The 21,206-nt window shown below is 29.3% G+C and overlaps 2 protein-coding genes across 3 annotated transcripts; both read left to right on the top strand.

Annotated features, from left to right (window-relative positions):
• The first annotated feature begins 6,614 nt into the window (after window positions 1-6,614).
• LOC108453662 (glycine-rich cell wall structural protein 2-like) lies at window positions 6,615-7,399 on the top strand. The gene has a single exon (XM_017751913.2). The coding sequence runs from the start codon at window positions 6,681-6,683 to the stop codon at window positions 7,137-7,139; it is 459 nt and encodes a 152-aa protein (XP_017607402.2). The 5' UTR covers window positions 6,615-6,680; the 3' UTR covers window positions 7,140-7,399.
• A 5,544-nt stretch (window positions 7,400-12,943) lies between these two features.
• Window positions 12,944-20,056, top strand: LOC108453647 (DNA (cytosine-5)-methyltransferase CMT3). Of its 2 annotated transcripts, none has more exons than XM_017751891.2 (21): window positions 12,944-13,629; window positions 13,783-13,817; window positions 14,400-14,496; window positions 14,920-15,027; window positions 15,104-15,223; window positions 15,303-15,402; window positions 15,516-15,694; window positions 15,801-15,866; window positions 15,958-16,224; window positions 16,464-16,522; window positions 16,603-16,669; window positions 17,075-17,404; window positions 17,541-17,609; window positions 17,680-17,766; window positions 17,867-17,954; window positions 18,089-18,207; window positions 18,312-18,416; window positions 18,508-18,551; window positions 18,636-18,705; window positions 18,834-18,937; window positions 19,679-20,056. In XM_017751891.2, the coding sequence occupies exons 1-21, from the start codon at window positions 13,198-13,200 to the stop codon at window positions 19,851-19,853; spliced, it is 2,721 nt and encodes a 906-aa protein (XP_017607380.1). In that variant the 5' UTR covers window positions 12,944-13,197; the 3' UTR covers window positions 19,854-20,056. The 2 variants fall into 2 exon arrangements, with proteins under 2 accessions (XP_017607380.1, XP_017607372.1); XM_017751883.2 differs by having other exon boundaries at window positions 15,513-15,694.
• The last annotated feature ends 1,150 nt before the right edge of the window (window positions 20,057-21,206 follow it).

Raw genomic sequence — 21,206 nt, 5'->3', positions numbered from 1 at the left:
TAAAGCTTTGATTGAATGGTAAAATTAATATTTTGTTGATACAAATATTATGAGTTCAAATTCTATTATATGCAAAATTTTTATTGATTAAAAAGAACTAAAGTAGACTGGAATAATATAACTTTTATAAATACATATAATTTTTTTTGTAATTTCTCTAATTGAATTAGTGTCTAATTAATTCATAATTCTAACTCGATCAAAATTTTAAATAATTATTTAAAATATATAAAATTAATTTAAATTAATCTAATCAAATTATTTTTAATATTAACCAATCAAACCCAACCAATCATAATATATAATTTAAACTAAATTCAAATAATTTTGACTCAACTTAATAATCAAGAATTATCTCGTTTCTTTAATAAAACTTGTTCTTTCTGCATATCTAGGCACCCCACGCTACTGGGGATGCATTATGGAAGGAGCATTGTGCCACCAATGCCTGCCATCATATCAGATCCGATCTTATCAATGTTTTCGATTTCTCAAATTTACCAACTTCAGAGGTGACCACATGTGACGCATACCTTAATCCTAATTTTGACTCTACCAGAGAGGTAAGCCTTCCCCTGTCTACGAATACTCTTTCTTCCAGAAGGAGATGAAGGGGTCAGAAAATATAGTGACCATTACACCTGTTAATGAGTTAAGTAGTTGGTCCGCTTGATTTTTAAAATTTAAATTTAATTATAAATATATATTCAACATTGTATTAATTTTAGATAGTAAAACGAACTTTTTAGATGGGACGGGATAGCCCAAAAATGAATCTAGATTAGAATTTATTTTGGAACCGAATCTTGGGATGTCTCTGATATGCATACAGTGAAGTATGATCTAAACTCTTTTGAGTATTAAGCAATCACTTTTAGCGACTTTTCGTACCCATTACAGTGTAAATCTCTATTATTGTATTACTCGAAATTCTATATAAATTTTAGGATATAATACAACATGTAATAAAATAATCTCGTAGTTTATTAATTTTTATTTAAAATTAAATTAATTAATGAAACATAACAAATAAAAAAAAAAAAACAAGTACGTCAATAGACCATATTAGGTCGATGGGTCGATTAATCAATTAAAATTGGAAGTGGTTAAGTAAGTGATTTAAGTCGTTGAAAACCCTAATAAAAATTTAGTGTAGGTGCAATTACAACCCATTGGCAATAACCGAGTCTAAGCAAAGTGTTTGGTAAAAGTATTAGTGGATTGGATTTCAAATTTTTTTATTAAAAAAATAGGTAAATTAGTTTTTATACATTTTGAAATGTGTAAGTTAATCTTTCTGTTAATTTTTATGTTAAATGATGATGTGGAGATATTGATAATTATTTTTATGGGTAAATTATAAAATTGGTCACTCAACTATACCTTTTGTTTTATTTTGGTCACTAAATTTTTCTTTTTTGATTTAGTCACTAAACTTTTCGAAAATATTTTAGTTACTCTGAGTTTATGTCGACTTTTTTTATTTGTTTAGTAACAAAATTAGCCCTCTAATATTCAGATATTCTATCAATTTAATTCTAAATATAAAAATAAACAAATTTAGCCCTTAATGTTTACAAAATTTATCAATTTAGTCTTAACTCTAAAATTTTAAAAATTAATAGTTGAGTGACCAAAATAGAACAAAATACATAGTTGGGTGACCATTTTTATAGCTTAACCATAAAAAATAATTTCCAGCACGTCCATGTCATTATTTAACAGAAAAAATTTAACGAATAGGCTAATTTACATGTTTCGAAATGTATAAGGGGGCTGAAATGCAATCCACCTTTAAGTATAGGGGCTTTCCTGGCACTTTTACCTTTGCCCATTGTATATATTTTATCTAATTATAATACTAATTTTGTTATGATTATGTGCAAGTTGTGGCATAGAAAAATCTAAACCTTGGGGCCTGCCTTTGTTTTATGTTTTAAAAATGACTATTATTGCTGCTACGTTTCTGCTGATTCTGTGGATGGTTTGCTCACGTGAAATTGAAAGGTAAAATTCTGCTATTAGTCTTTACATTTTATAAAACTTGTAGATCTAGTCCTTTATATTTCAAATTGATCAATTTTATTCCATGTACTTTTTGATTTAATTAATTTTAATCATTGTACTTTTTAAAATTTGAAATTTTAGTCTTGAAAAAATAGTAGCAATTTAAATCTATTCAATTAAATTTTAAAATTAGTCTTATACCATGTATAAATTTTAATCATTCTATTTATTGAATTGCGAAATTTTAATTTTAATTTTAATACAAATAACAGTTGTTAAATCTATTAACTAGTTTTTTGTGAATAATACATATTTGACATAATATTACACATATGATAATAAATTTATATTATAAAAAATAGTAAAACTTAATTTAATAAATTTAATAGATATCACAACTTTCCAACAACACATGGAATAATATCAAAATTTAATCAAACTAAAATGTGGTCTAAAAACACAAAGTCCCTCAGATTTTATTTTCTCAGACTCCAAACAATTAAAAAAATGGAAAATCATGAAAGAAAAAAAAGAGATATCACGTGTCAAGATCATATCATTTTCGTGAAAGGGATGAAAATTTAGATCCCCTAATAAAATAAAAATGTGGAAGTCAAAAGTTGTTATCTCCTCCCATTACACCACAAGCAAAAAGTACCTTTTTTTTTTCTCCTCTCAAGTAACTAATTATTACAACAACTTTGGTTAAAAAAAAAAAACACTAAGGATTATTGAGGTTAAAATTGGAGGAAATGTTGATTTTAAAAAATATTTAGGAAAATGTTTCCTTTTTTAATAGAAACATTTGATTATAAATAAAGAAATAAAAATGCATCAAATTAAACCTGCGGCTAAAGGATATAAAATTACTATTATTTAACTTAAGACTCAACGATAAAATTACTAACATTTAACTATCTAACTAAATAAACTAGTGTATCAAAAAAAGTTAGAAAAAGTGTCCTGTAAGACGCGTTTTTTATTTCTCTCTTTAAAATTAGTGTATTTCCTTAAATTCTTTTAAAACCAACATTTTCTCTAAATTTAACCGATTATAGGAATGGTAAAAGAAATTCTCAAAATTATCAGATTTGATCTAATTTAATTTTATAGGATGAGTTTTTCGTTTTGAAAATCGAATTTTAAAATGGAGGGGGGTTTTATTTCTATATTACTATTTTCAGAGTCGGATTAAGATCCGATTTAAGTAAAATTTCCATGTCCTTTCTATGGATATATTTACTAAAATGTTCTCTTTCAATTTTATTAATTATTTTCTTTTCTTTTCTTTAATTATAATATATAATTTTATAAGAAATATATTTTATTTCTTAAAATTTTTCATGTATTTTTATAATATCTTATTTTTATAAAATTTTATAATATATATTTGATTTAATATAATAAAAGTTAATATATATAAAATAATATAAAATTTTTAGACAAATTGAAATATCATAAAAATCAGATGAAATTAAAATATTTAAAAAAAAAGCTGCATGGCTTAGTCTAGGATTATGACAAAATGGTACTGTATTTTATATATTATTTAGGTTTAATTTAAATTTCATCCTTCTCTTTATAAAGTTGAAAAATTAGTCCTTTTATTTTAATTTTTTAGAATTTGATTCTTGTATTTTAAGAAAATTTCCAATTGAGTAATATTGTTAAACATTACCACTAAGCTATTGATCTCGAAATCAGCAATTTAACAAAAAATATATATATGTTTGGAATTAACGATATGCATCCGTAAGGGAAAAAACAATTTATATGCAAAAGATTAAAATAAAATATCATTAGTTTATGTAAAATGGAGAGACATTTGACAAATTAAAGTAGAGGACTATTTTTTAATTTTTGTAAAGTAAAGGATGAAATTTAGAATTAAACCATTATTTTACCAAAGGTTTTTCTATGGTTTCTTGCCGCCTCGCTTAGTCTCTTGCCCATATTTTGCAAATCTGTAGGCAAGTTTTACACATTATTATTTATTTTCCCAAACCTTTTATATATATATATTTAATTTATTTTCTTTTTACAATTCTCCTTGCGGCCTCTCCATTCCTAAGGATTTGTGGAGTTATTTCGGTTCATTCTCTGCGAAGGTATTAAACCATTCTTTTTTCTTGATTTGTATGAATTTTTTTGTATTTTTTATCTGTTTATTTTTGGAATCGGGTTTGGGTCTTGAATTGCTCTAAAATTAAGATGAAATTGTTTATCATGTTATACATCCAATATATGGGTGAAGTTATGGGCGAATCCAGAAATATGGGCGAAGTTAGAAATTTTTTGAGCGAAAATAAATTATATATTTTTATGATAATGAAAATATAATTTTATTATTTTAATAGCCTATATTTTTATAATTTTTAGAAGATTAAATCAAATATTTATCATTTTTAAAAGCTAAAGTATAATTTTTTATTATTAATTTAAAATTTTATAAAATAAAAAAGAGCTTAAATGAAAAAAAAATCATTTTAGGAGAATAAACATCCTTAGTAACCCTCTTAGATGCACTCCTGGATCAAGTCAAACAAAAAAACTCGAGCCATCCTTCTCTGTTGCCATAATAGTTGAGAAAAAAAGAGAGGAATGGATTGGGATGGTTACTATTTGGCTTGTGATTATTTATGTATGTATGTGTATGCATGCATTCAGAAGGGCTTGGCCAACCTAAAATGGGATAATTATGTTTTAATAAATTCAAAAATTATAATTTATAAAATAATATATGATGAAGTTATAGTTTAATTCTTAAAAATAATAAAAATTTGATTAATCCTTATAATAATTATAATAGTATATGATAATATTATAATTTAACTCTAATAAAAATATAAAACCTAACAAACATAAAATTTTTGATTTCTTCTTGTATGTGTACATATATATCTATATGTACGTACGTATGTATTTCCATGTGGCCTTGTTGGCTTGGTCTGTTAAAGATACGACCGACTCAATTGCCTGCACCTTTACCAACTTTGCCTTAGCATCACCCAAACCCCATACCTCTCTCTTAGTTGATATTTTACATCCATGAAATTCAAACCCCTAAAAATATCTTTCGTTTCACCAAATATCTTCTTTCTTTCACTAGCTTTTGCAATGAGACCCTAAGGCCTGTTGGACCCATGGGGCAACCCATGCCTAATTTAGGCATATAATTCGATATTTCAGTTTCTTAACTCTTTAAAAAAAATGTGTCGAAGCCAGCAATTCATCAGGGACATAAAATAAAATTTTAAAAGTTTGAGGGGCCAAAAACTAAAAAAATTATTTAAATGGAACTTAAATTAAAAACCTCATAAATAAAAGGGACTAAAATAAATATTATACCTCGTAGCTAAAAGGAGACAAGTCCACTAATTGCCCGTTCTAACTACGCCCATAATATGCTAAAAATTTTTGGTTATTTTTCAGACGAAAACTTGAAAAATCAACATTTTCTAATGTTCAAGGTCCCCGATGCTTCAAATTTAGATGTACAAAAATTAAATTACTTGTTTTTATAGTAGAGTGATTGATTTACACTTCATCCTATAGTATAAGGACTTCTCAGGTAATATAATGAGGTTCACTGCTCGAGCTTAGCATTAAAAAAGAATTGACATAATCATGAAATTTCTTCAACGTTTAATTACATCTTATCCATTAATATGGATAACCAAATAACAAAGTTAGTGGCTTGGAGCTTTTCTTTTTTTTTTTTTTTTAGTTTCATGCATTTTAAAGGCATGAAAGACAAGACAATGAAACATATCATAAGTGTAAAATATTGATGTACAATGAGTTTTTATGTTTCAATTTTGGTTAAATTTTACTATTAGTCCCTGTACCATGCACAAGTTATAGATTTAGTCTATATACTTTATTTTGGTCATTTCGGTACATGTACTTTTAGAATTTTAATATTTTAGTCATGGCCAAATGATAGCTATTAAATTATACTATTTTCAAATTTTGATGTGGCAGGGATTTTATCACATATGTAATTATATATAAGCTTGTTACTTTCACATATTACTCACATAAATACAAAAAAAGCTCAATTAATAGATTTAACAATTGTCTTTTACATTAACACTAAAATTTTAAAATTTTAAAATATATAATAACTAAGAATGATTCAACTAGAGAACATGGATTAAATTTACAATTTTACACATATAATACAAAACTAATAGCAGCCTTTAACCAAGTAAATTTAACCGCTATCGTTTTTTCATGACTAAAATTTCAAAATTAAAAAATTACAGATGTTAAATTTGACAAATTCAAAAACCCTAGTTGTGATGGCCTATTGGTCAGGTGTTCAACTTCCCACAAATAGCCTGGGTTCGAATCATCATTGTACCAAAAAATAAAATTAATCAAATTAAAGTATAAATACTAAATTCATAACTTAGGGGACTAATAGAAGAAATTGACCTTTTCAGTTTAAGTTAAAAAGGGCGGTGGTGGGATTCAGGCGTGGTAGTGCTTCTATCTTTGTGGGCAAAAAAATTCGATCCATTACTTACATGTGCACCCATATAAAAAGTAAAATACCATCACAACAAGTGGCCTTTAAATGTCAAAATCCAACCCCCCATTATAAATACCACCCCCCCACTTACACCCCCCCAATCAACAATTCACTTCATATATATCATTCCACTAAAATGGAGAAAAAATTGCAACTTAAGTCCCTTCATTTCACCTTCTTCTTCCTTTTCTTCTTATTGTTTGCATTTAATATTGTGGGTGCTTTTGGTACTAGGAAAACACTATCCATGGAAGGCTCTAATGCACCAAACGGTGGTTCCAATGGTGCTACTGGTTCAGCCCATGGTCCTAACTGGGACTACAGTTGGGGATGGGGCTCAAGCCCTGGTAGTGGATGGGGTTATGGTTCTGGTTCAGGGAGGTCACCTAATGGGTTCGGGAGGGGTTACGGGTTCGGGTTTGGGTCTGGTACTGGTTCAGGTTCTGGTTCTGGTTATGGTTATGGGAGTGGTGGTGCTCATGGTGGTGGATATGGTGCTGGAAGTGGAACCGGTGGTGGTGGTGGTGGTTCGACTGAAAATGGGAATGGTAACCGTTGGCCATCAAGGAACCCGAACCCTAACCACCATGGTTAAAAACAAGGAGTTTTTGAGGTTTGCTTTGTCAGGTGACAATGGTTAGTGTAATATAAAATACATGGTGTGTAATATATATTTTATATTTTTAATCAATCTACGCTAGTTTTATAAGTTTTAAAAAAAAAAAACCTATGTACCGTCTATGTGCTTGATTATATAATTTGAGCTTTAAGGCCCTGTTTATTTCCATTTCATGCTATAAATTTTTGTATATTTTAGGTTTTCATGTTGGAAGTTTAAAGTTTATGATTGTTTTATTTTAGAGCGTAATGTATTTTATCGTTTTAGTTAGCATTTTTTTTATATACTTTTTAACAAAACATAAATCGTTTAAGAATCGAATTTGAGATTGATATCAACAGTAAAATTGAGCCGTGTATAATATGATGAAGAAAATAATCCTTTTCAGACATGAAATTTTAAAGCAGAGTGAGCCGTGTTTTCCTATTTTGAAATATGCAACAATATTAAAGCCAAATAAAATAATATTATATGGTTTTTTTATTATTCAATTGATAATACCATATGGTTTTTAAATGCAAATATTGTTGTTGTTTGCATGGTTGACACTAGAATTGAAATTTGGTTACTCTTTTAGAATAAACAAGGCAAAATATATTAACCGAAATGTAAAGAGATGACATTTCGATAAATTTGAGATCGAAATCTCGATGTCTTTCTTACCAACATAAAACATGGGTGTTCATTAAATCCAAAAAATAGGCTGAAGGAGCTGATGGAGAAGTGAGAGAGTTTTTTTTTTTTTTTTCTTTTTGTCTTTTGAGAGCATGAATGGGGTCTTTCTTTGGAGCCCATGTAATGATGTTATGGTGACTATAGGGTATGTAAGATATTAAGTATAACAAAGATCATGATGGGTGGGTCTATCATCATTTAAAACAATAGTGGATTTTTAAGACATTTTTAATGTTTAAACAATGTTTCGTAAATTTTTTTTATTTGAAATTAGTATGGTATCTAATAATCACATTAGATTTTTATTAGACTTTGAGTCGAGTTGTGTTTAATCCTTAAAAGTGGATACCAACAATAATCTTTCTATAAAAAAAAAGTTGAATGAGCCGATGGAAAAATGACTATAGAATATATAAGATACTAATATATAACAAACATCAAGTTACTTGTAAGTGGTGGATTCATCATCATTGAAACAATAGTGGATTTTCAAGGCTCTCTTGATGTTTAAACAACCTTCGGTGTTTTTTTTGTTTGTTTGTTTGTTTGAAATTTTGTTTGGTATCTTGTAGTTACATTGAGTTTTGACTAAATTTAAAATTGAGTTGTGTCTAATCCCTAAAAGTGGATGCCAATAATAGTTTCTCCATAAAAGAAATAGTTTGAACGAGCTCGTGGAAAAGTGGCTGTAATTTATGTGAGATATTAACATATAACAAACATTAAGTTGCTGGTGATAAGTGAATTCATCATTATTGAAACAATAGTAGATTTTCAAGGCTCTTTCAATGTTTAAACAACCTTTTGAATTTAATTTAATTTTATATGGAATCTAGTTGGTATTTAGTAATTACATTGGACTTTGATTAAATTTAGAGTCGAGTTGAGTTTGATCTCTAAAATTAGTCAGTTTAGACACCAATTTTCTCATCCAAAGACTCAAAAATCAAACTTAAAAACTTATTTAAATAACATCAAACTTCTTATTACTCAACCCCATTCCAAGTTTCACTTTTAACTGGAGACCAAACTAATTGAGGAAGGCTCGTCTCTTCTTTGCTAATTCCTCCCACTTTGGCATGGTAGGCATTATTGTAATACCTAAAACCCCCAACTGAAAGGGTTTAATTGTATAAGATATTTGCTTATGACTTACGAGTAAAGTTAGAAAGTTAGTCAAAAAGTGGCAGCAAACTGCAATGATTGCTTATATATAATCAGGAGTTTTGAGCTAAATATTAAACATTTAAACACAGCTAATGGATACTAATTCTGCATTTTTTATATACTGGGTTGTTCTAATTGAGCTGTCATTTGCTTTCATAATGACATCATTGGAATTTGCTGCATTCCTTGATTCAAAGAGACATGTGGGTATGGGTACAGCTATCAATTAAGTGGGTTGGGCTTATTTTGGTGCATGTGAAGATGACCTTGATCTATTTTTAGTGTAAATTATGTTGGTTTGAATTATTTAAGTTTGAAGGTTAAAATTTTTAGCTCCAATCATTTAAAGTTGGAATTATTTTAAATTTTGATCATTTTAAGTTGGTGTCATTTTAAGTTATTTGTTCGAGTCATTTCAGTTCAATTTTTTTTCTAGTTGATGTTGTTTCAGTTTGTTTCAAGTTGTAAGCGGTTCTAGATTTGGTTTAGTTTAGGGTAAATTATTCTATTAATTATTTAATTTTTAGAGCGCTTTCATTTTAGTTATCCAATAATTAAATTTTCTAACAACGGTTGACTGCACACACCGTATCATGTTTATACTTTTATTTTAGTCACCTAACTTTTAAGTCACTTATATTTTAGTCATCCAATTTTGTTTTTAAGTATTGAATGAGATAAAAAAATATAAAGAATTAGATTGAAAAAGCGTTAGAAACTAAAATAATGCATTAATTGTTAAATTAAACTTGTTTACCCCATTGCTGAAAGTTTTAATTTTTATTTTAAAGTTAAATTTTAAATTTCAAAACATTAATATTCAATTAAATATTTTTTTATCTTTGTTAGTGTCAATCGATTTATTGCTATAATATTTAAATGAATCTCATTCTAAAATATAAATTTTATTTTATATTTTCAAATTAAAATAAACTCAAATAATACGTATTTAATTATTGCCTCTGAAACTCATAAAATTTTAATTATATTATCTTAAATCTTCTATACTAAGCTAAAAATAATGAAAAATCATCACAATTAATTAAAATAATTTATTTTAAGCAAGTATAATATTATATATTTAAACTAATTTTCAATAAAAAATTGTATACTCAAAATATATATTACGTAAAATATATTATATTATAAATAAAAGTGATCATCTTAAAAGTAAAAAGTAAATTTTCTTTTTTGTTTATTTGGACAACACAAAGTAATCGGATGAAAGTGTAATTAGTATGATAGGAATTACACACTCTTGCAATTACTAAAATTGTAATTCTCTAGACTTGTTTGAGCATAGTGTAATTACATCGTAATCTCATATGTCATGTTTGGTTGTACAGGTTATAATTATACGGTTACATAAGTTATATTTTTAAAAATATTTATCTATAATATATATAAAATAACGAGTTTAGAAAAACTTTTAAATAGGCGAGAACATATTTTTTTCATCGTATTACTAAATTCACATATAAATACAATTATAAATTAATTCAAAATAATTAATTAAGATTTAAATGTTTTTAATAATGATATTCATCCCAGTTCATATTAATATGCAGGGACTTTTTAAGTTTGTCAAAATTATTCTACGCAATTCATAAATTGATAATATAATATATTTATATATTTCTTATACTTCTGTAGGATTCGATTATTCTACCTTGAAATTATTTTTCTAGTGGAAGAGTTCGCTATTCCAGTTTGATATTTCAATACACTATAAATTATTCTCCAGTCGGACAAGAAAAGCACGAAAAAATAACATACACGAAAACTATGATTTACGAGAAGGTATTATTACAAGAAAGGTACACATAAAGTATTTATTTTATAATTAAAATCCATCATTATTATTTACATCTATAATATAGTTAATTTATTTATATCGATTTTGCAATCATCGAAGCAGTGAGGACTGAAAAGTGAAATTATGATTTTATAATATGTGTTTTTAAACTTTGGCTATTTTACCTAAATGACTCAAAAAATAATTATTTACGTAAATGACATTGGTTCAAAAACAGTCATCTAAATTATTAGAAATAAAACAATAAAATTAGATTATGGGGACTAGATGGCCGGTACCACTATTTTTCTTATTAAAAAATAATTTTTAGGGTTTTGAATATTAGATGGACGACACTTATGTATTTTTTTCAAACTGTATCATATTAGTATATTTTTATATTGGTATTTAAAAAATAATTTTGGAGTGCTGACACACTAATGGCCGACACCTATTTATCTGATTAAAAAAATATATTTTGGGCTTAATATTGCGATATTCCCATCCCCTTCTGTTGGGTCAGCGTAGGCCTTTGTTGGCTTGCACCTAAAGGTGTGCATGGGCAGGGCCGGGTTCAGAAAAATTTTTAGGCCCATTTTCTAGGCTCGGGCTCCACCCGGCCAGACCCGACTCGAAATATGGGCCTAAAAATTTATCCAAGCCCAGTCTAGCTAGGCCCATATTAAAATTTTCTAGCTTATTTCATTAAATAACAAAATTTAAATATAATAAATCAAATACATTTAAAAACATAAAAACAAATATTAAAACTAAAACAAATATTAAAACAAGAAACAAATAACAATTGAGACTAAAACAATCTTTAAAACAATACACAAATTGAAAATATAATAAAAAAATGGTTATATTAAAGTTGAAAATAAAATGTAAATATGATTAAAAATAAAAAATATATATATATTTAGTATATAATTCGGGTCAGGCCTGGGCCAAGAAAGTTTTACCCAAGGCCTTGCCCATTTTCTAAACGGGCCTCATTTTTTTGCCCAAACCCATATTTCGGGCCTATGTTTTTACCTGAACCCTCCTATTTTTTTGGGCAAACCTTCGGGCCGGGCCGGGTAGCCCGGCCCATGCATACCTCTACTTGCACTTGACATGCCCAAAAAATATTTTTTTAATCAGATAAAGGGGTGCCGGTCGTCAGTGTGCTAGCACCCCAAAAATTTTACTTTTTTTAATTACTGATATAAATATATACCAATATGATACGGTTTGAAAAAAAATACATGGGTGTTAGCCGTCTAGTGTCTAAAATCCCAAATATTATTTTTTAACAGAAAAATAATGATACTGACCATCTAATCCCATAACCTAATTTTACTATTTATTTCAACTCATTTAGGTGATTGTTTTTTAATAAGGATCATTTATATAAATAATTATTTTTTGGGGTCATTGGGGTAAAATAGCCATATTACACACAAATAACATTTTATAATATTATACTATTACTTACAAAATATAATTTATTTAAAGTATTATTTAAATTAAATATATTATATAATTTTTTCTTAATTTTATAAATAAACGCGAAAATTCAAGTGTAACGCACGAGGCCAAAAAACTAATTACTATAATAAATTAGAGGAATTAACATTTTTACAAGTCTTTATTTCAACTATATTTTTAAGATGTCAAATTAAAAATTTATGGGACAATTTTTTATTTATAAATAAGTATATTATTATTTTTATAATATACATAGACATGTAAATAAGTTATGTCTATATTTTTGATCATAATTTTTTATAAATAAATATATTACAAATCTTTTAATATTTTACAGGTAAATTATATTTTATAATATAGTTTGAACATAATTTTAGAAAAAAATAAACTTTAAATAATATAATTTTTGTTCCAACTTTACGAAATTTACATGGATTATTTTTATAATATCTTTAATTTTTTTCCACAAATATTCCAAACACTAGTATGTATATTCATGTATGAAAATCTCTATTCCTCCTTAAAATACCAAAAATAAAAAAAAATATAAAATGGAATAATGCTCTGTAAATTGGTTTTGGGCCTCGGCCTTTATGGTGGGCACAAATCCCGATATATATATTTTTGTTTTCCCGCTTAATCAATTATTTTGAAAATTTCATTCCCCCTTTGATTTTGGAGCCACTCCATTTATTATTAAACCCTTCGTTTTCCCCCATTCCTTTTTATTTCCCTCCTACTTCCCAAAACCCTTTCCTACATTTCCCGCCGTCCAAATCAGCTCAATTCCTCACTTCGGATTCGGCGCCAGTTCGGCCATCGTTGTTTATCCGGCTCTCTGAACAATCATCGCCGACTGGTCAGAATCCATAAAAGTACCTTTGTTTCTGGTCAAGGGTTTCTTTTCTCTCGTTCAAACCGATAATGCCGAGCACGCGAAGAGCTTCTAATCCTATGAAGGGCACTGATTCGACCAAGAATCCGACTCGCTCGAGCCAGCGTAATCGAAAGAAAGTGTTGGAGCCGGAAAATGATGAAGTCGTCGTTGTCAGTGAAGGAGAGAACAGTGAAGTCTCTCGTGGTGGTAAGCGGAAGGAAAGCTCTGCCTCTGGAGCGGTCAACACCGCTAAGAAGTCAAAACCAAGTGTAGCTAAAATGACGCCTTTGGAGACCGGGAATGGTGAAGCTATGGTCGTTGACGGCACTGAGAACGGCAGCAAAACGACACCAAAAAATTCGAAAAAGACGAAAAAGGATGTAGCTGTTAATGAAGACGAGGAGGAAACAAAGTTTTTAGGGGAACCTGTTGATGACGAGGAAGCCAGACGGCGATGGCCAAAACGCTATCAAGGAAAGGTGTACATATCATATCCTTTTATTTTCTGGGAAAAAAAGTTTAATCTTTTGAAAGTTCGCTTAAAGTCATAAATTTTCGTAAACCACGCAATAGAATTTTGAATAGTCCTTTTCTTTTACCTTTTTATTGATATTTACTACTTTTGTCATTAGGGAGCAAAAAAGGTTATTTCAAAGAGTTCGAATGGGTAAGTAAATATTTTTTTTTTCCCATAAATCAATTTCACTTAAACTAATTACTTACATTGCATCTATTGTTTAATTGAATTAGTGGGTGTTTGTTATCGTTTTCAACGATTTTTATATTTATTTAAGCTTTCAAGTTTTTTTTCCCCTTTTCAATTTAGCATTTTTTTGTTAAAATGACTAAGAGCTCGGTTAGTATCTTAGAAATCGTTTTTGAAAAATGTAAATGATTTTTTTTTTTAAATCCATCATCCGGCATTTTAGTTTGGGGCTAAAAGGATTTTGATAACAGCCTTCTAATTAGTATTGCTTTTGCTATGGAATAAGTGTATTTACATAGTAAAAAGGAATGCTAAATACATATGATGTAATGAGTTTAAAGGGGCTAAGGTTTGGATTCTGAGTTCAACATTACATAAGATCAACGTAGAAGCATTTGACTGTTTTGGTTGAACAATAACGAATAAAAAAAAGTGAATAATAACTTTTTTCCCAACATTTTATATTTTTGTTAAGGATCAAATAAACCCTTTGTTGTAGTTTTAAAGATGTGCAACCTTAATTTTCCAATTTATTTGGTACAGTGACTCTGAAGAGATCATTCAAGCTCGACGGCACTATACCCAGGCAAAAGTGGATGGTTGTATGATATTTAATCTTTATGATGATGCTCATGTCAAAGTCAGTATTACTTTCTCATCTATTATTTTGTCCTTATATTTTCTTTTACCATATTTAAGATCATATTAGTCTTGTTTATTTGTTTCATATTGATCTTTTGCATTTGCTTGATTGGTACTTTAACATTCTGTCATTATATTTTTATATATTTTTATTCATTTGATTGTTTACAAACCTTCTCAAATTTATCATCCCCTGAATTGGATATTGTTTAGACTTTGTTAGAATGGATGTTTTTCTCTACATGAAAATATACAATATGCTTGATGTTATTCAATAACTGATTTACAGTACATATTTAGGATTTCTAGCACTAAGTATTCTGGATCCTCTCTGATAAGCAGTGAGGAATTCGAGCAAATGCTCAATGGATTTAGTCATAGTGGTAACTAATTATATTATTTTTGTTTTGTATATATATAGGCTGAAGATGGAGAAGATTGCTATATATGTAAAATTGTTGAGATGTTTGAAGCAGTTGATGGAGATTTGTACTTTACAGCTCAATGGTTTTACAGGGCTCAAGACACAGTAAGATGATTCTTTTGTACTATTTGCATTAGTTTTAAACCTTTTAATTTGACGTTAAATATCATTCCTTTTGCAGGTACTGAAAACGTTAGGCCACCTTATTGACAAGAAGCGTGTATTCTTTTCACAAATTGAAGACGACAATCCCTTGGATTGTCTTGTTGCAAAGCTTAACATTGCAAAAGTATCTTTGAACGTGCGTTTTCCGTTTCTTGCACTTCATTTTATTGTCTTTCACTGTTTCACCATGCTGTATAAATATTATGGTTTTTTAGGTTGATTTGGAGGCAAAGAATAAAGAGATTCCAAGTTGTGATTATTATTGTGACATGTTATACAAACTGGAATATTCGTCTTTCACTAACTTGCCGCCAGGTAGCTGTTATTCCTCTGATTTGCTACCCCTTTTTTTGAGTGTACGTCAATGGACATTTAAAATTTACTAATTTGCTTCAACTTCTAATAATTTCTTTTCTTAATCATAGAAGGGAAAACAAATGCTAGCGAAGAAGCTTCATCTACAATTTCTGATGACAGCCCAGATATAGTAAATGGAGCTAACAGTGGTTCCGAGGATGCTTCATTGCTGGACCTGTATTCTGGTTGTGGAGCAATGTCAACCGGCTTGTGCCTTGGGGCAAATATGGCCGGATTAAGGCTAGTGACTGTGAGTTAGTTTACAAGATTTAAATAATTATGCGTTTTAAGTTTTTTGTATTTTGTAAATTCTTATAAATTTAGTTATTTATTGGGTTTTTGTTGAATGAGTTTAGAAATGGGCTGTGGATATCAATAAATATGCTTGTGAAAGTCTCCAATGGAATCATCCGGAAACAACGGTAAAATTTATTTATAATTCATTTTGTTATTTATTGTTGTTGTTGTTGTTTAAATCATGTAATAACCTTGGTGCAATACTCGGTTTCTCAGGTCAGGAATGAATCTGCTGAAGATTTTTTAGCATTATTAAAAGAATGGGAACGGCTGTGTGCTTCATTTTCATTGTCAAAATCTGAGAATTTGGAGAGGCAGTCATTCAATTCAAATGCAAATGAAGATAATGTAAATGATGAAGAGGAAGAGGACGAGGAAGATGAAAATGAAGATGGTGATGGTGAAGTGTTTGAAGTAGAGAAATTTCTTGCTATATGTTACGGTGATCCGAAAGAGAAAGGGGAACGTGGGTTGTACTTAAAGGTATTTGAGCTTTATAAGCTTGATGTTTATTGGCTTGTAATAGCTCTATTAATCTCATGTGGCCAATTGTTTTTTCTTCTTTCATTTATTCTCTTTAGAACGTTGTTTTGAAATCCTAGCTTCGGAACTAATTTTACAACTTCAATTCTAGCACTGATTTTTTAGCTTTATGTTTCGCGCGCTAGCTTTGTTCTTTTTACTTTGGGGAACTCCACCATGACTTCTATCCCCTTTTGTAGGTTCGTTGGAAGAATTATGGGCCAGAAGAAGATACATGGGAACCTTTGGATGGATTGGGGTATTTCAACTGTATTTATGATTGATTATTTCGTACTTAAATATGCAAACTTGTCTCTAACAGTTTCTTCCTTTTAACAGTGATTGTCAAGAATGCTTGAAGGATTTTGTTACAAGTGGCTTCAAAGCAAAAATTCTGCCCTTACCTGTAAGTTTCTCTTGTACTTTCTTATGTTGCTTTTTAAAAAATGTTTTTGTTTAAATGATATTCGTACATAATTTATGCTGTATTATTTCTTTATTTTGTTTGAATTACTCATGTTTAACATATTTGGGTACGGGTTATAGATATGATCTTTCATTAACTTTTCAAATATATAGAAAAAAATTTAAAAAAAAATGTATATACATATGTATAAACCCAAATCTGAATTATATATAACCTATAACATTAGCCCTTGCTTTTTCTCACAACAAGGTAGCGTCTCTAGGGAAGGACAAGATAATTATAAAATCTTAGAGTATTTCCTAAATTCACAACATAAATTTGCCTTGTTTTTGTTATAATCACAAATTCTTAGTATGTTCTGTATTTTTTTCCAATGTCCTAAAGGGTGATGTTGATGTGATTTGTGGAGGGCCTCCATGCCAAGGTATCAGTGGCTTTAATAGGTTTAGAAACAAGGATAACCCTTTGCAAGATGAAAAGAACAAGCAACTTCAGGTTTTCATGGAGATGGTGGAGTACTTGAAGCCAAAGTTTGTTTTGATGGAGAATGTTGTTGACATTGTAAAGTTTGCAGAGGGATATCTTGGACGGTATGCTTTGAGTAAGCTAATTCATTTAAATTACCAAGTCCGAATGGGAATGATGGCAGCTGGTGCTTATGGTCTTCCCCAATTTCGTATGCGTGCTTTCTTTTGGGGTGCTCGTCCTAATCAAGTGAGTTTTTTTCCTGTGAATACAAAAAATTGTAACTCTTGAATCACTTGACGTTGTGTTATAATTAACCTTTTGGAATATGTTGATCTTGTGTTGATTAAGTTTTTCACTAATAAATTCTTAACACTGTTCTCAGAAATTGCCACAATATCCACTTCCTACACATGATCTTGTCCTAAGAGGTGTCATACCTGTTGAGTTTGAGGTACCAAAACCTTTCTTTGATTTTAATTTTTAAATGCTTCTATATTCTCACAATACTTAGTAAATTGCAGATGAACACTGTAGGCTGGGAAGAAGGTAAAAAAATAGAGTTGGAAAAGAAACTTCTACTAGAAGATGCCATTTCTGACCTTCCATCAGTATGTTTTAAGATTACTTGAAGATTTTCCCTCCTTTTTTCACTGCTTGGCTAGTTCATTTATCAGTTACATGTACCTTTATGTAACTCTATTCTTATAGGTTGGAAATTATGAGGATAAAGATGAAATGGACTATGACAAAGATCCTAAAACAGAGTTTCAACGATTCATCAGGTTAAGAAGAGAGGGTATGTATACTTTTCATATTTGCTAATTATTTATATACATTCTCTGAAGTCCATGTTAATGAAATTGTTTTGGATGGGCATTTTTCAAGTGTGTCCGACATGAATATTTTATGATCGATTTCTTTGTCTTGTAGAGATGCCTGGTTTTTCTTCATTAAATGCAAAACCAACAAAACATTTGCTCTACGATCATCGTCCACTTCAACTCAACACGGATGATTACCAACGTGTTTGCCGGGTTCCCAAAAGGAAGGTACATCATTTCTCCCCATCTCAACCCAATCGGCTTTGTGTTCTGCTAGATGCTTCTTCACTTGCTAATTTCTTTCATCTTATTTCTCATTTTATCAACTTTAGGGAGCAAATTTTAGAGACTTTCCAGGTGTTATAGTTAATAGTGGCAATAAAGTTGAGTGGGATCCTAACGTTGAGAGGGTTTATTTGGAATCCGGAAAACCATTGGTACTCTTTTTCATTTTGTTCTTTTTGATATTCTTCTTAATCTGCTTCCATTAAGGTGCACTTCATAACATTTTTATGAAAACAATTACAGGTCCCTGATTATGCCATGTCTTTTGTCGGCGGCTCATCAAGCAAGTGAGTATTTTGTCTGTCACACGTCTCTGATAATAAGAAAGAAACTTTTGGATCACGTAACCTTACTGTTATGAGATTTTGTAGACCATTTGCTCGTCTATGGTGGGATGAAACTGTACCCACAGTGGTCACTAGGGCAGAACCTCATAATCAGGTTATAATTTATCCACACATTATACGTTATAGTGTTTTAGTTTATTTTCATATTTTAATTTTTGTAACTATATCCGTTTTTGTACCATAGCATTCATGACTTGCAATGATCTGGTATGTCTTTGATAGGCGATATTGCATCCTGTACAAGACCGAGTTCTCTCAATTCGCGAGAACGCAAGGTTGCAAGGCTTCCCTGATTACTACAAGCTTTTTGGCCCCGTCAAGGAAAGGTACTTGTATAAGCGATGCCTTTTTCCAATTATGTTGTTTTGATCACATTCTTTTGCAATTATTTGGTTTCAAGCAATGTTGTTTAAATCAGATCAATCAATTGTATTTGTTGAATGAGAACCGGTTGGAGTTCTAGTTCAAAAAAAAAGGGCTAGGTTGGATGATCCATGAAACACTGAGAATAGATTTAACCAAGTATGTTTAAAAAATATAATGAATTTTTAGTAATTTTTTAATTTGAATTGATTGAATCAAGAGTCAATGATTTAAATGGTTGAATTATTAGTTTGGTTTTGTAAACTTTTCTTTCATCTTTTAGGTTTTATTTTAAAAATTAAAATTGTTATCAAATTGATCATGTCATTGGTTTTTACCTTTCAGTTTGATTGTCGGTTCAATGAGAATTAAATAAATAATTAAAAATTTAAATATATATGAATTGGTTCAACTGCTTTTTCTTAATATATATATATCGGTTTTAGGTTTCTTACGAGTGGTTTTTCTAGAAATATGTTCAATCTTTTGTTTGGATGGTTCCAACAACAGTGCTTTCAAGCATGAAAACCAACATTCATTGTCTTTCCTCCGGTTTAAGTACACTCTACAATTAGTGATAGAGATCAGTCTTGTATCTTGGCTATTTTTCATATCATATTCTAGTTTAACCAAAATTTAATATTTAGTGTTGCAAAATTGAGTCATATTATGATAATCTGTTTGGCGTGACCTATGTATAATAGGTACATTCAAGTTGGAAATGCTGTAGCAGTGCCAGTTTCAAGGGCATTAGGGTATGCCCTGGGATTAGCTTACCAAGGTGTAGTTTCAAATGATGAACCATTAACGAAACTTCCTCCAAGATTCCCTAACATATCTGAGAAAGCTTCTTCGGATTCATCTCAAGATAATTCTTAAACCCTCTTTTTTCTTCAGTCTAAATAATATTAGTCAATGGAATTGTGTATTACTTTTTAGATTTTGGAACTCTTAAGAGTAATTAAAACCTAGTTTAATGTTCTTCATTCGAGCCCTTGTTGTACTACTACTTCTTGTCGGTGCTAATATTTTTTTAATTGAGTTTTAATGGTTAAAACCCGTAAGGTAAACTAGTTACTCAATTGTTAGTATGTTTTTATTTTGGTCCTCTAAATGTATTGCTAATAAGGTAACTATTAGTTTACATTTTTTGTATTGCACTTATTTGAGTAGAATTTGAGTTGAAATGATATATGCATGTATTAAGTTTGTCAAAAAGTAATGGATAAATTTATTAGTGATTATAAGACTTGATATTAAAATGTGTCTTATGAAATATTTGATTAGGCACATTATACTATAGTGTCTTATAATCACCAATAAATTTATCCATTCCTTTGACAAACTTAATACGTTCATGTAACATACATTCATGTAACATATTGTCTTGTAATATCGTGTTTATATAAATTGTGCAAATGGTATGGGGATTATGGAATTGATGTTTATATACGTGTATTATTGCATGATGTTCATATGGTGTGATGGAGGCTATTTGATATATGAGTATTATCATTCCTCATTTGATTTCTAACATACTGTGCTACTGTAGAGTGTGCCATATCATTTAAGTAAATAATGAAAGATGAATTAAAGGTTAGTTTAATACTAAGTTTAAGTATAACGACTTTTGATTGGGGAAGGAAGAAATGTGAAGTCAACATTGGTTATAAGTTGGCAACTGTAAGCTAAAACAGGCGACTTGAAAGGCAAGTGAGGCTTACTTGAGTTAGAAGGTAGTAGTATAATGCTAATGCATGTTATATTTTGCATGAGGAAGTCTAGATGTGTTTAGAAGTGAATTGATGATGTTTTAATCGCTTTGATTGGATGATTTAAATGTGTTTTGAGGTTGCCTCTTACTTATATAAAGTTTTTGATATCGATCCAAATTAATTTTTAAATTAGATTTTTTGACGGTCAATGTACCATAGTTGTTGGTATTGATACCTTGTCTTAAATTGATGAACTATTGTCACATGTGGAAAAATAAATTTGGTTAATGAGTATGAGTTTAGAGAATGATTAAAAATAATTTAGTTAGAGTTATTAAATGATGAATAGAAGTCTATAATAGTTGAGAGGTATTGATGATATATAAATTGATTCTTTTTCTACTGGTACACACAAAATAGTATATTAGATGGTAGTAAAACTAAAAAAAAAATGAAGTGTTGATGCAAATAGACAGTATGGAAGTTATTGAAGTTATTTAAAATTTGGATTCAACAC

This window comes from Gossypium arboreum, chromosome 7 (genome assembly GCF_025698485.1).
Source record: "Gossypium arboreum isolate Shixiya-1 chromosome 7, ASM2569848v2, whole genome shotgun sequence".
NCBI lineage: Eukaryota > Viridiplantae > Streptophyta > Magnoliopsida > Malvales > Malvaceae > Gossypium > Gossypium arboreum.
This window is presented reverse-complemented; position numbering and strand designations above follow the sequence as displayed.

Excerpts from the sequence above, each read along its gene's own strand:
- LOC108453662 (XM_017751913.2), top strand. The coding sequence starts at position 6,681 with ATGGAGAAAAAATTGCAACTTAAGTCCCTTCATTTCACCTTCTTCTTC.
- LOC108453647 (XM_017751883.2), top strand. The coding sequence starts at position 13,198 with ATGCCGAGCACGCGAAGAGCTTCTAATCCTATGAAGGGCACTGATTCG. Across the intron at positions 15,028-15,103 it reads TTTACAGGGCTCAAGACACA|GTACTGAAAACGTTAGGCCA; the intron begins GTAAGATGATTC and ends TTCCTTTTGCAG. Across the intron at positions 18,706-18,833 it reads GGGCAGAACCTCATAATCAG|GCGATATTGCATCCTGTACA; the intron begins GTTATAATTTAT and ends TGTCTTTGATAG.